Source organism: Rhea pennata, chromosome 1, assembly GCF_028389875.1.
Source record: "Rhea pennata isolate bPtePen1 chromosome 1, bPtePen1.pri, whole genome shotgun sequence".
Taxonomy (NCBI): Eukaryota; Metazoa; Chordata; class Aves; order Rheiformes; family Rheidae; genus Rhea; species Rhea pennata.
This window is the reverse complement of record NC_084663.1, coordinates 139,356,789-139,369,101: the sequence shown is the minus strand read 5'-3', so window position 1 is coordinate 139,369,101 and position 12,313 is coordinate 139,356,789. Positions and strand designations below refer to the sequence as shown.

Below are 12,313 nucleotides of genomic sequence, written 5' to 3'. Positions count from 1 at the left end.
CGTGGTTGTAGCACCAAAAACTATCCATCCGAACATATACTTATTCGATAAGCAATTAAACCACACCAGCAGAAGCACTTGCACAGAAGCACCTGTATAACTGCATCTACAGCAAGATTTTTTTTCTAGGACTGAATATGACCAACCAACAAGCTACAAACTTGCATGGCAACTCAGCATGGCAACTGCCTACATTGCAAAATAGCTCCATCTGCAGAAAGAGAAGAGAATGCATTCTGCAAAGTGTGCATCATAAAAGTGTAAAACTTTGCCTACGCTAGTGAACAGTGCTAGGTCTCATTCTTTGGCATTAAAGTCAACTAGCCAGCACAATTTGCCTACGACTATCTGGCTACGTCATTTAATACAGACTGACCACATCCAGACTGTCTGTTGGGAATGATTCTTGGCCTATGCTAACACTATGCCTGAGAGCTATCTGGGAAAACTGTAGTTAGTTTGCATCAAAGGTATGTCAGGGACAATTCCAACCGCTTCACAGAAGCAGTGATTCACTTCCAGTTCCCCTCCCTGCATCATCTCCAGTACTATTTACTGGTATAGACATAATTTTCAAAGTTATTTTAGCACTAGAACATATCCCTTGTAAAACTAATAACAGCCACAAAAATTCATACAACACTGGATTCTCTGACATGACTTCCTAATGAACAGAAATATGCTACTTAAAATTTACACTCTTTTTACCACTAAGCCCTTATAATCAATGCTAGCAAGGGGAAAGCATGCTAGTAAAGAAAGTCTACAGTTCTATCAAAATAATGCTGCTGCAATTATTTAAATATAGGCAACAGTACGTTCCAACAATCTCTACGAAACATACAGCAAGAACACATTTCTCACAAAACAAACAAAAAAAATAAGAGCAACCTCTTGAATAACATACATTAAAAGCCCAGTTCTTACATGTTTGATGATCAGAATCATGTTGTCAGAAGTTTAATTCTGATACCAACAGTGTTGAAAAAGTTTAAAAGGAGATCCTTTACTGATAAAAGAATAATGTTATCTTTAACTTTTAATTTGCGTGCTGACTTCAAACAAATCTCACATCATTTCTAAAACTGTTAAAAGCCTTCTGCCTCCAAAATAAGCAGATCAAATTACATTCCACACGTGAGGGACCTAAAGGCAAAAATCAGCTGGTGGAAACGAACACTAACCTTTTGAGGAGCGGAAGTGCTTGCTGGGTGCTGTGAAGCCTCTCGTCCCATGCACGTTCACAGCTGCCACCCGGAACTGGTACCACCTGCTTGCCCTGATGTCCGACAGCTGAACCCGCTCATCTGTAGTCTGGTGGGGAAAATGCCACACTTACTCTTTTGGTCTGACCTGGTTAGTTGTGCTATCTCCCATGTAATGCTGTTCAGTCAGACTGAGAGGTAGCTGTATGTAGCTACCTTGCCCCGTTCTGAATGCCAATCTGAGCTGCAATGCATTTACTATTGTGAATAAGATCACGTAACCAACAAATTTTATAGTGCATTGCAGGTGTCTTTTGGATTTATTTAAGATAGAAAAGTAACCTTTAGAAAACTACTGAGGTGGTAAATTCACAAAATTGCTTTTTCAGATATCACAACCTTTACCATTCTGTAGTGTCTAGCTGATCAAATGTTGCCCCAAGTAAGAGGACTCATTTCTCCAGATTCTGAAAAAGGAGAGTTAGGGCTCCAAACAAGCTTCACAAAATCCAGTACTGTGAGAAACTGCCTTTTCCGGTTCGTAGGAAACAGTAACCCTGAAGTAGTGAATCTGAGTCCTCTTCAGATCTTTGGTACCTATGTCAAAATGACACTCATAACTTTACCTCTTCTCTACAACAGTGTTTTCTCAAATCATAGGAGATGTCTTGTGCTCCAGCAACACTCACTGAGACTGCTAGCATCTTGAGTTCAATTTTCAACTTCCTTGTTGAGTGCCTTAACCACAGAAATATGTAATAAGGATAGATGCACTCTGAACCCTTTCAGCAGGACGCGCTTTATGCTCTCTCATTCCGAGTCCTGCTTTCCTCTACCATTTTTCCCCTTTAATCTTCTATATATAGCTCTCTTCTGCACTGTTTCTAATTTTTCTCTAAAAGTATGAGCACCAGGACTGAACACAACCTTTTGGTAGCAGCTGAATCACTGCCAAATACAGAAAGAGTAGTATGAAGAATCAGCTTTTGTACAACTCACCAGAAACTCATCCATTTGTTGCTGAGTTTATGTTTACAAATACCTCTCAATTATCCAGTTTTCAAATTATTTTGGCTGTCATGTTGACTGTGTTTAAATTTAATTCTTTAATCAAAATAGCACATGACCCTAAATTTGAATGTCTTATGTATGTCTAAATCTATTTTACAATAAACACTGATCATTATTACTGACCAAACACATGATTTCTTTACAAAATTTAGTGACATTTATTTATTTTAACAAGTTCTGTTTTCCCTAACTTCAACCACCTTTCCTGTACTGGATTCAATATTACTTGTAGTGATGCCAAGTACATGCTAAAGAAGGCATACAGTAATTTCTATTCACTGCTCTGTTTCCAATTTCTGTAAGAAAGTAGCAGCTTCTGACCTAACTTAGACAGAACTTAAGAGAGGTGTTTCAGTTATCTAGCAGTGATATTTTTAGAGCACTGACCACTAAAACTTGTAGACGTTATACTGTACTTAAGCTCCTCATTTGGTAACATACAAAATATAGGGAAAAGAAGATATCTGATGTATGTGCATAGGTAAAAGAAAGAGTGCCTTTCAAACAGGTATCATAGACTGTTCTCTTACTGGTATGTTGTACAGAGTTTGAGATCCCATGTATTGCTGCTACTCACATTTGTCTTTTTAGCTAAAGCTACAGTAGCAGTTCCAACACCTTCATAATCTGCTTCATCTTCTTCCTTCTATATATTCTTAAAATAGTTAAACGGTAAGTGCAATCTTTTAATTATTTCAGTTAGTTTTAAATGTATATGGAGCCAAGATAATATTCAGATTCCTTTGGATATTTGCCTTGTATTAACATAGCCCATTAAATGATATGCTGAAAGGAATTAAATAATTAAAGGCTGAACCTTCAGCCTGAAAATACTTGAACTTCTGCCTGAATATCAGAAAAATCATTAAATAACAATTTTATTGATATCTTATAATGCTAGTATAAAGTTTAAAAATTTTCATTAAAAGATAAAAGCAAAGATAAAAGGCGAAACAAAGAAAAGATAAAAGATATTTAAATGGTCAATGGTATTCTGGGGTGCATTAGGAAAAGTGTTGCCAGCAGGTCGAGGGAGGTGATCTTCCCCCTCTACTCAGCCCTGGCGAGGCCTCATCTCAAGTACTGTGTCCAGTTCTGGGCTCCCCAGTCCAATAGAGACATGGAGAGAGTCCAGCACAGGGCTACAAAGATGATTAGGTGACTGGAGCATCTCTCTTACGAGGAACGGCTGTGAGAGCTGGGCCTGTTTAGCCTGGGGAAGAGAGGACTGAGGGGGGATCTGATCAATGTCTGTAAGTACCTGAAGGGAGGGTGTGTTGGGGGATGGGGCCAGGTTCTTCCCAGTGCTGCCCAGCGACAGGACAAGAGGCAATGGGCACAAACTGAAACACAGGAAGTTCTGCCTGAATATGAGGAAGAACTTCTTTAATGATACAGTGACAGAGCACTGGACCAGGTTGCCCAAAGATGTTGTAGAGTCTCCTTTTTTGGAGATATTCAAAACCTGCCTGGATGTGATCCTGTCTAACATGCTCCAGGTGACCCTGCTTGAGCAGGGAGGTTGGACTAGACGATCTCCACAGGTCTCTTCCAACCTCAACCATTTTGTGATTCTGTGATATTTAAAAATAATAAAATATTTTTCCTAAAAGATGAAATTTTTAAAAAATCACTCCTCAGTTGCATCAGATCAGAATTGCTATTTATTTTGGCTATACTTTATCTATTTACTTAAAAGAGAAAGGTTTTGAAGCTGGCCTCCAATCCTGTTACACATTTGGATTAAAATATAAGACGCGAGTCCTCAGATAAAAATCTTCAGCATCATCCAAAGTTCTATGAAATCAAGGGTAAGTTGCCATGAATTTACATTGGGGTACAACTTTACATAATGATTGAGCCAAGGGCAGCATGTAATCATTATGTGAGACTTGAGAACATACTAGCAAATTCACTCATGTTATGGCTTCATGCAATGGAAAACAGCAAGTTTTTTGAAAATTAGATTCTTTAAAATATAGTTCTTCAGAACTAAAGTTCCATCTCCTCTTGAATAACTAATAAAAATTAAAATTTTAGATGAGGAACTCTGACAAAATGTCATGAAATTTTTTGTAAGATGAAAACAACCTTGCATAACTACACTGCATATAGATATGAGCATACAGAAATTCATATCCTTGCCTGCAGCCTTCTTGATCTCTATCTACTCTGTACATGCACTCTAGCTTAAGTTGCAAGCACAGTAATGAAAGAGCCAGTACCATCTGCTCTGTACCGTGATAACCCAGGAGTTCTCAGCTGAATGGTTGAGCTTTTTGCAGTTCTCATATACTCATGTCCTGGAAGCATATGAGTAAAATTCTCTATTATAAAGAATAAGAAAAGCCCAGAGGCTGTGATATAGTTACTTTAGTCAAACTGGACATCCATCCTTGCTGCTGATTTTACAAAATAAACTCTAATGCACCCAGCCATGCACAATAAATTTGACTACCTGACTGGAACATCTAAAACTACCATGGAGGCACATTCCTCTATAGAGACAGAAATTCTCTTTTACCAGCACCGCTCAAAGGTGTCCAGCCTGTATGTCCCATAAGGTGTACATAGTTCACAAAGCCAGTCAGGCATCTTGAAGCTTGTTCTGAACTGACATCCCCAGTGGGGTTCATCACACAGTCAAACATGCATCTCTTATGATGCAGGGACAGGGAAGTCCTCAGAAAGATGTCAGTTGGAGTAGGCTCCTCCTGCCATAGTGATTAATTCAAGCTCTTCTGCTGCATGTGACAGACCCTCAGGAAAGACAGCAGTCAGGATTCTTATCATTCTTGTACGGGAACACATTTCTAGAAACCTCTCTCCTGCAGACACACTGGGAGAGGCAGAGATCTGTATATGCTTTTTATACAGTCAGTCCACATACTGTGTAGTGTATGCTTCTAGAAACGTGCATGAGCTCTGTTCCTGGAATGAGAGAAGAGCAGCAGTATGCTCCCTCTGCAATCTTGATCATCCAGCTAGAATAGTTGTGCATCTGCAGTCTAGTATAAGTACGTGGCACAATAACTGCGAGGAAAAATTCAGATTTGGCTTATTTTTTCTATTTGGTATTCCATTAGCTGTGGCAGGAGGCTGTTTTGTGAATATGGACAACACAGATTGAAAACCTGCACCTTGTAAGTCACTGCAACTTGATCAGGTTCGAATGTACGCACTTTTCCTTGGACTTGCACAAGTTTGGTTTCACGCCTGGTTCAGCTACTGGTAACTTTTTCTGGGCAAGATTCTAACTAACATAGTGACTGTCCCTTGTAGTACCACATTACTTTGGTGAGCTTTGAGTGCTCAGTTGCACACTCGAAACATTAAGATAGCTTCTTGCTACATAATCTGAATTGAGAATGAACACAGGTTGTCACAGAATCTAAACTCCTTCCTCTATTTTGTGAATGGTTCTACTTATTCTGTCTTACTTTTTTTCCTAATGACATTTTGCAGATCTTTTCAAAATCAACATTTTGCTTTTCTTGTCAGCAGGGATGAGGGTGAAACAGTTAAAATAAACGACTGGAACTCTGCCATCCAGGTGGACTGTCAGCGTGTTAAAAAACAGACTGAAACTGGGAAGGAACTAAGTGAAAATTTATGCTCTGTTGGCTGCTTCTCATTAAGAAACATTTGCTCATGAATCTTACATTTTCAGCCTGGATTGCACCGAGTGATAAGAGTATGACATCACAGGCTTTTCTAAATTGGGAGGGCAACATCTGAAAAAGCTACTTTACAAACAATAAAGATCCTTTTAAAAAGTCTTTTTTTCTCCTTTTTTATTTTTAAAATTAAATGGCCTTTTCATCATTCATGCTTCTTATCATTTTGATAAAACCCAACTCATGCCTTGGAAACTACATATGAGTCCCACTGACTTCAAAAGGTTTAAGTCACTCAGGTGCTTCCTTTAACAGATTTTGGTATCTAATTCTACATTTTTCAAGAGCTTCATGGCTTTTAGAGAGCCTTTCTTTGGAATTCCCATCTTAATATGTCTCATAAGTATATGCTTATAAGAAAGTACCACTCAGTAGGCTTATATAAATCAAGCCTCCAGCTAGATCTAAACATGTTTGCCTATGGAGAAACACCCACATCACTTAGTTCATTTTGAAAATATAAACTTTTATAAATTCTTTATTTTGGGGGAGAAGAAAGAAATATTTACTTCTTTACTGATATATTCACACCAACTGCTTTTTCTAACATTGTCATTTTCTATAATATCAAAAGCATTTGATAATTCTATAGCAAAAATTGGAATGAAAATACTTTCTCCTAAATAAGTCTTGAAAAAAGCTCATGGAACAGTGGAGTAAGGACTGGGAAATCTGGATTCTATTTGTGGCTCTGTCATTACTTATAGAGAGGCCTTGGAAAGGGATCTCCCATTTATGACGTGTACTAGCTCTTCTCCAATCTGAAAAGGACCTTCAGATCATTGTCTGGAAGCTAAGGATCCTTCTCATTTTACAAAGAACTGACCTGTGCCACAGTTTGCCAGCTAGTAGCATCATCCTCACTAGGATGGATTCCTTGATTCCATCTCCTCTGAACAACATAGATCACAGGCTCAATGGAAATATTGAATTTTGAAGACCACTTCACCTCCAGGTCTCCAGATTGAAGTTCTACAAATTTTAACTCTTTCCGGGGTTTCAGTGGAACACCTGCAATAGGAACATACAGACAAAAATATCTGAATAATTTACAAAACAAGAATGAAGCCATATGTAGATGGAGCTGCACAAAAAGAAAATGGTTGGTCAGCCAGAAGAAAAGAAGGGAGAAGTGAGTGGGATGATGAGAATGGAATTTTCAGAAGTGTTCACAGCTGACCTATCTCTGTCAATAATAAAACTTATTTTAAAAAAAAAAAATCTTGAAAATGATTCCTTTATTTCATTTAAAAACTGAAGGAACATATAAGGATCTGAAAGTTTTAAGCTAAAACTCATCTCACAGAAAATAGTTTCCAAACATGCTTTCATAATGTGGAGTGCCTTTGATCCCCAAAAGGATCACCTATATCAGTGTCATTCAGATTTTCATCTAACTTATGCTTAAATATATCCACTGATGGGAACTTCACAGAATCATTAAGTAACTTGTTCCACTGCTTCTTTCTCCTTACCATTAGAAAGCTTCCCCTATTGCCTAGCTCAGTCTCCTTTGCTGCATCTTGAACTCAATATCTACCCACCACGGTCATGGATCATGTAAAAGTATTTCCTTCATCTCTGAAGCAATCTTTTCTATAATTGAAGACTGTTACCATGTCTCTCAGTGTTTTCTTCTACAGTTTAATAACTTCAGTGCAGTCCATTTTCCTTTTAAATCAGAGTCTCTGAAAATTCTTGAAATTCTCCTGTGGAAACTTTTCAGCTAATCCACTACCCTTCTCCAAGGTCATGCCTAAAACTGGAAAAAAGATTCCAGCTGAGCTCTTTTGTGTTGACTGCAACAGCAGGAGTATTTCACATAGGTTACAGGACTCTGATATAATATAAATATGATATTTGCCTTCTCCATAGCAGTATGACTTTATTAACTTACATGCTTCTACGTATTTATTTTGTATGATCTGTAAATCTCCATGCTTCCCTAAACATCTAGGAAAGGTAATTCCAAGTCATCTTCAGTTATATCAAAAATGTATTTCAGACATGTCTTTCTAAAAACTAATAGTAAATCCTCAGGGCTGCATTGAAAGACAGTTATTTCTGTTGTTCCTACTCCTAATAACATCATCTTTCTAAAAAAAAATTTACAGTAGCTTGAAGAAAAGACCAATTTTTTAAAATTGTCGTCTTTTGATTAAATCAGCGAATCAAGTGTTAGATACATTTCTATGAGTAGACTTCAAGAACTTAAATATTTAAGTGTGCAGCATTTTGTGACTTTAGGATATGCCATATATAAAACTGTTATGCTGACATCTAAATCTTTTTATCAGGTTATTATATGCATTTTAAGTAAGTCTTTTGTCATTTCAATGAAGCTCTACATAAGTCAAACAGCATGCACTGGTGCCATAAATTGGAATTTAAATGCTTCTATCTAGCCTGTCATGGATGACTGCAGTACCAATATTTCCTTAGGTCAACAAACCACTTTCACATTTTAAGAGGTTTTCTCCTAAATCTGCTTATATAATTAGTTACAAGTAAATAAAAGTCAATATTATAGCTGTTGTACAAACCTAAAATCAACCTGAGGAAAATCCAGTGTTTAAATCTTGTTACCACATCAGTTTAAACCCTGGATATTATTTAACACCCAGCATTCTTAGTCCAATATAGTGAGCATCACAGATCATGCCAGTTCAAATTTCTACATTTGAAACTCCTTCTTTAATTATGATGTATAACAATCCTACAATCTGCATGTTAAGAATACTTCCATCTGCTTTGCATTAGGGGAAGTTGGATTCACTTGATTGCAAGTAACTCAGCCTCTCTGGTGTTATGTAATTGTGTGCAGATGGATCTCAGCAGCAACTAGAGCATAACACAAGTGCATTTTAGAAAACTTTTGTGGAACAAGTATCATCAATTTCATATCCAGATGTGTGGATCCAATCACTCTTCAATGTGCTTTTCATTATGTAAATGGTCAGTCCTTTCATCATGGCTGAACAAATTATTCCTCTGAAGTCAGCAGTGTTTAAGTAAAGGATTCAAACCACTGATTGTTCTCTATATGCAATACTAGAGCCCTGGCAAAATATTTCAAAAGGTGTCTTTCAAACGACACACTCATCTCTGTGCTATGAAAAATAAATGTATGCTGGCCCATCGTAAGAACATGTACCTCGAACGTAGGTACCAATCTCAAAAACCCAAAAAGTTTTCATGGAAGGGTTTCAGAGGGGAAAAGGGTATTGTTCAGATAATAAAGGGTATTGACATGGTATCAACATGATTATAAACATGGCCTGTTCAAAGACTCAGAGATGCACACCTTTAAAATTGTATGCACTTTTTAAACATAAAACCTGTATTTTTCTTTAAGCATAAAATAAAATAAAATCTCTGTGGATGACCATTCTGGCTCTACTTACCCTGTTATGACGTTAACACATCACCATACCCTTTAAGTGCCATAACCTTCTCTTCACCGTAATTTACGCCTTTCCCCCAAATCTGCTTTATGCATTGCTCCCCAATCAGTTTCAGATAAAATGAATTTGGCTTGATTAGACAGTATGAATCCTAAAGCTTTATTAAAAAGGGATTCTGGAAATTTCACCAACTAGGAGTATCATCACATCTGAGATTTCACTAACTTTTGAACAGGAAAGTGGTGATGGGCAATTTCTTCAGCTGTCTCCACTTGAAGGCAGAAAGATCCATACCCTTACGTGGGGATATATACATGTCAGACAAAGTGAACCTGATCAATCATTTTACATCACTTTCTCTTCCTCCTTTTTTGATTGGTTTTTTTGGGGGGAGGGGGAGGAGTCTATTTCTAAGCAGGGATATTGCCTCCATTTCTATTTGTAAATTATCAAATTTACTTTAGGCATTTACTGTTATTTCTAACATCATTATGTCAGCTTATTTCCCTCTGGGGAAAAAAAATGAGGTAGGCCATGTGGAAAGGACAGTCACTTGCCTAAGTAAAGTCTTTTACAAGTTGAGACAAAGTGAAACAGGTGGATGAGGCAGATTTCAAGTGTAGGAGAGAACATTTCATACCTCCACCAAAGGGAAAAAATGGAAGACTATGTAACTGATTAGTCTTGACAAATGGAAGAGATATGAAAAAATAAAAAGACATGGACAATTTGAAGATTATACCAAATGCAAGTCAAGAAGCAACTAAGATAAGAAGCACATTTAATCCAATGTTTACTATATGCAGCTGCAGTGCAAGTATACTCATATGAATATGCTTCCACGATTGGGCTTTAACACCCACTACTAGAGGGTATTTGCAGTTAAATCAGTTGGGTATTTTGTATCTGCTGGTGTAGCTCTAACCTCCAGAGCTTCATCAACAGTGGAACTACAGCAACTTACATAGCCTCTCAGATTCAATCTGAGTTCATTTTCTAGCTGTGAGTGCTGTCAAAATGATAAGAATAAGCACTAAACTTATTCTCTAGATCTTAGTCATGCTTGCCGAGTTTGCTCCTCTTTAGTGACGGGAAGGTCATTTAGCCCTAAAGGAAATGAAAAGTAAGCCTGCCCAGCTTCCACTTGCCCTTTGTTGCAGAAGGACAGGTTGAAGAGGCTAATTAGCTGAATTCATCAGCTGAGAAGGCCGTATTCATTCTGCCCTTCCTCTGTAACACATATATGCTTTTACAAACAAGCACCTCCTGCAGACAGGTGATAAGATGTTAGAACAGAAGGTTAGTTCCATTACAATATAATTAGTCTGAACCAAGGGAATTTCCTTTCTATACTGGGAATATGGACCACGGTATTGCCTGCTCATACTACTTTATGCATAGCAACTTCACTAATTTTATGTTTACTCAACCTTTATGGTTTCTAGATCAAATTTTATCCATTTATGTAAGTAATTCAGACAGTGTTTCCTGACAGCCTATCCTGCACATTTGAACCCAAGATTCAAATTCAAACTATATTATTTGTGACATACGTTGTCATTACCAGGGGCATTCAAAATATTGCATCAGCATTTCAGTTAAAGGAATGAACTTAAAACAAACCACTAATGTCTTCATATATTTTACTTGCAGTTTCAAAATAGACCAGATATTTATTGTTATCAAAGGTATACTTACACAAAAACACAATAACCTGATCTGCTTTAGCTGCTATTAGCTGGTTTACACCTCAGGTTAAGGACAATACTTCTCACCTCACCCAAACATATTCGTCCCCAGTGGTTTTAAGGCTGCAAACAACTGGAGTCCACAGATTGAAGTTAGTCTGGATTCAGACCTAAGCCTGGAACTTAGTACACAGTTCTGTTAATTAGGGTCTCCACAGAGAGCCTATGCTATCAGAAGCTAAGTGATTAGTATTTATTTTTTATCACTAAAATAAGGTGAATTGATTTCTAACAAAACATTCTAGCTCTGTGGAATGAGAAAATGCCTTCTATATATGATAATTAAAGAAAAGCCTTTTATTTGGGCAGAATCTCAGGATTCAAATCAAAGCAAATTAAAACTTCTAAGTCAAGATGCCTTAGATTTCAAATAATGAAGCAATATATATTTTTCACTATTTTGTTCTTAGGTCATTAAGAACACCAATTCCAAATATTCTGCGTTTGTTTGTTCTGTCACAGGATTATCTCCAACACTCTGTTTGGTAGTCCTGCCTACTTGGCTCATAATCATGAAGGTTATTTGTTATTAATAGAACATGTACTATTTATCTTTAAATATTTTCTTATTGCAATTATTTCTCCCATCTGCATCAAATTAAGTGGGATTTCACCTAAACTGGCAAGTTTCTTCTTCTGAATATAACAGCCGCTAGTTTACTTTGCACAAATTTCCAGACATGGGCTTCATAAGGGAAAAGAACATTTTTCAGAAACTCAGGCTACATTTTTCTTTGTCTTTCTATCCTTTCAGTGTCCAGATATATCCCCAAAGCCTTCTCTCTCTTAGTCTCCCCATCCATACAAAATTATACAAAATGAAAGGTCTAGTGTTCTAGGAGGCTTTATTATGGCCTGAAGTTACTAGCCCAGTATGAGTACCTATTAATAATCTCTACCTTTGTACAGATTTTTTGGAACTTGGCACGTATGTCCACATCCATTGGAACAGCATTTCTTCACTCCAGAACATTCACTATCAGCTTCACAGCTTTCAACACAGGCAGCTGCAAAACCACTGGCCTTCTCAGGTGCTGGGCAGTCCCCTTGCTTCACAGACAGGATGTACTTAAGGAATTCACAGCTAGTTAGGCATTCATAATTCTTCTTGGGGAAAAGAGGCTAAAGGGAAAACAAAAGAATTGTACAATGTTTTCAGCAGGAAACAAAGAAAAAAATGTTGTACATTTTCCAAGATCTCCTAAAGG

At 37.3% G+C, this 12,313-nt stretch overlaps 1 protein-coding gene across 1 annotated transcript in view; it reads right to left on the bottom strand.

The window, feature by feature from the left end:
* ANOS1 (anosmin 1) overlaps positions 1–12,313 on the bottom strand; it is a 128,212-nt gene that overhangs the window by 40,649 nt on the left and 75,250 nt on the right. Inside the window, exons 4-6 of the mRNA XM_062574641.1 lie at positions 12,005–12,227; positions 6,780–6,964; positions 1,185–1,314 (exon numbers count right to left, since the gene is read on the bottom strand). Of these exons, the coding sequence (XP_062430625.1) occupies positions 1,185–1,314; positions 6,780–6,964; positions 12,005–12,227 (538 nt within the window). The remainder of the gene's footprint in view (positions 1–1,184; positions 1,315–6,779; positions 6,965–12,004; positions 12,228–12,313) is intronic.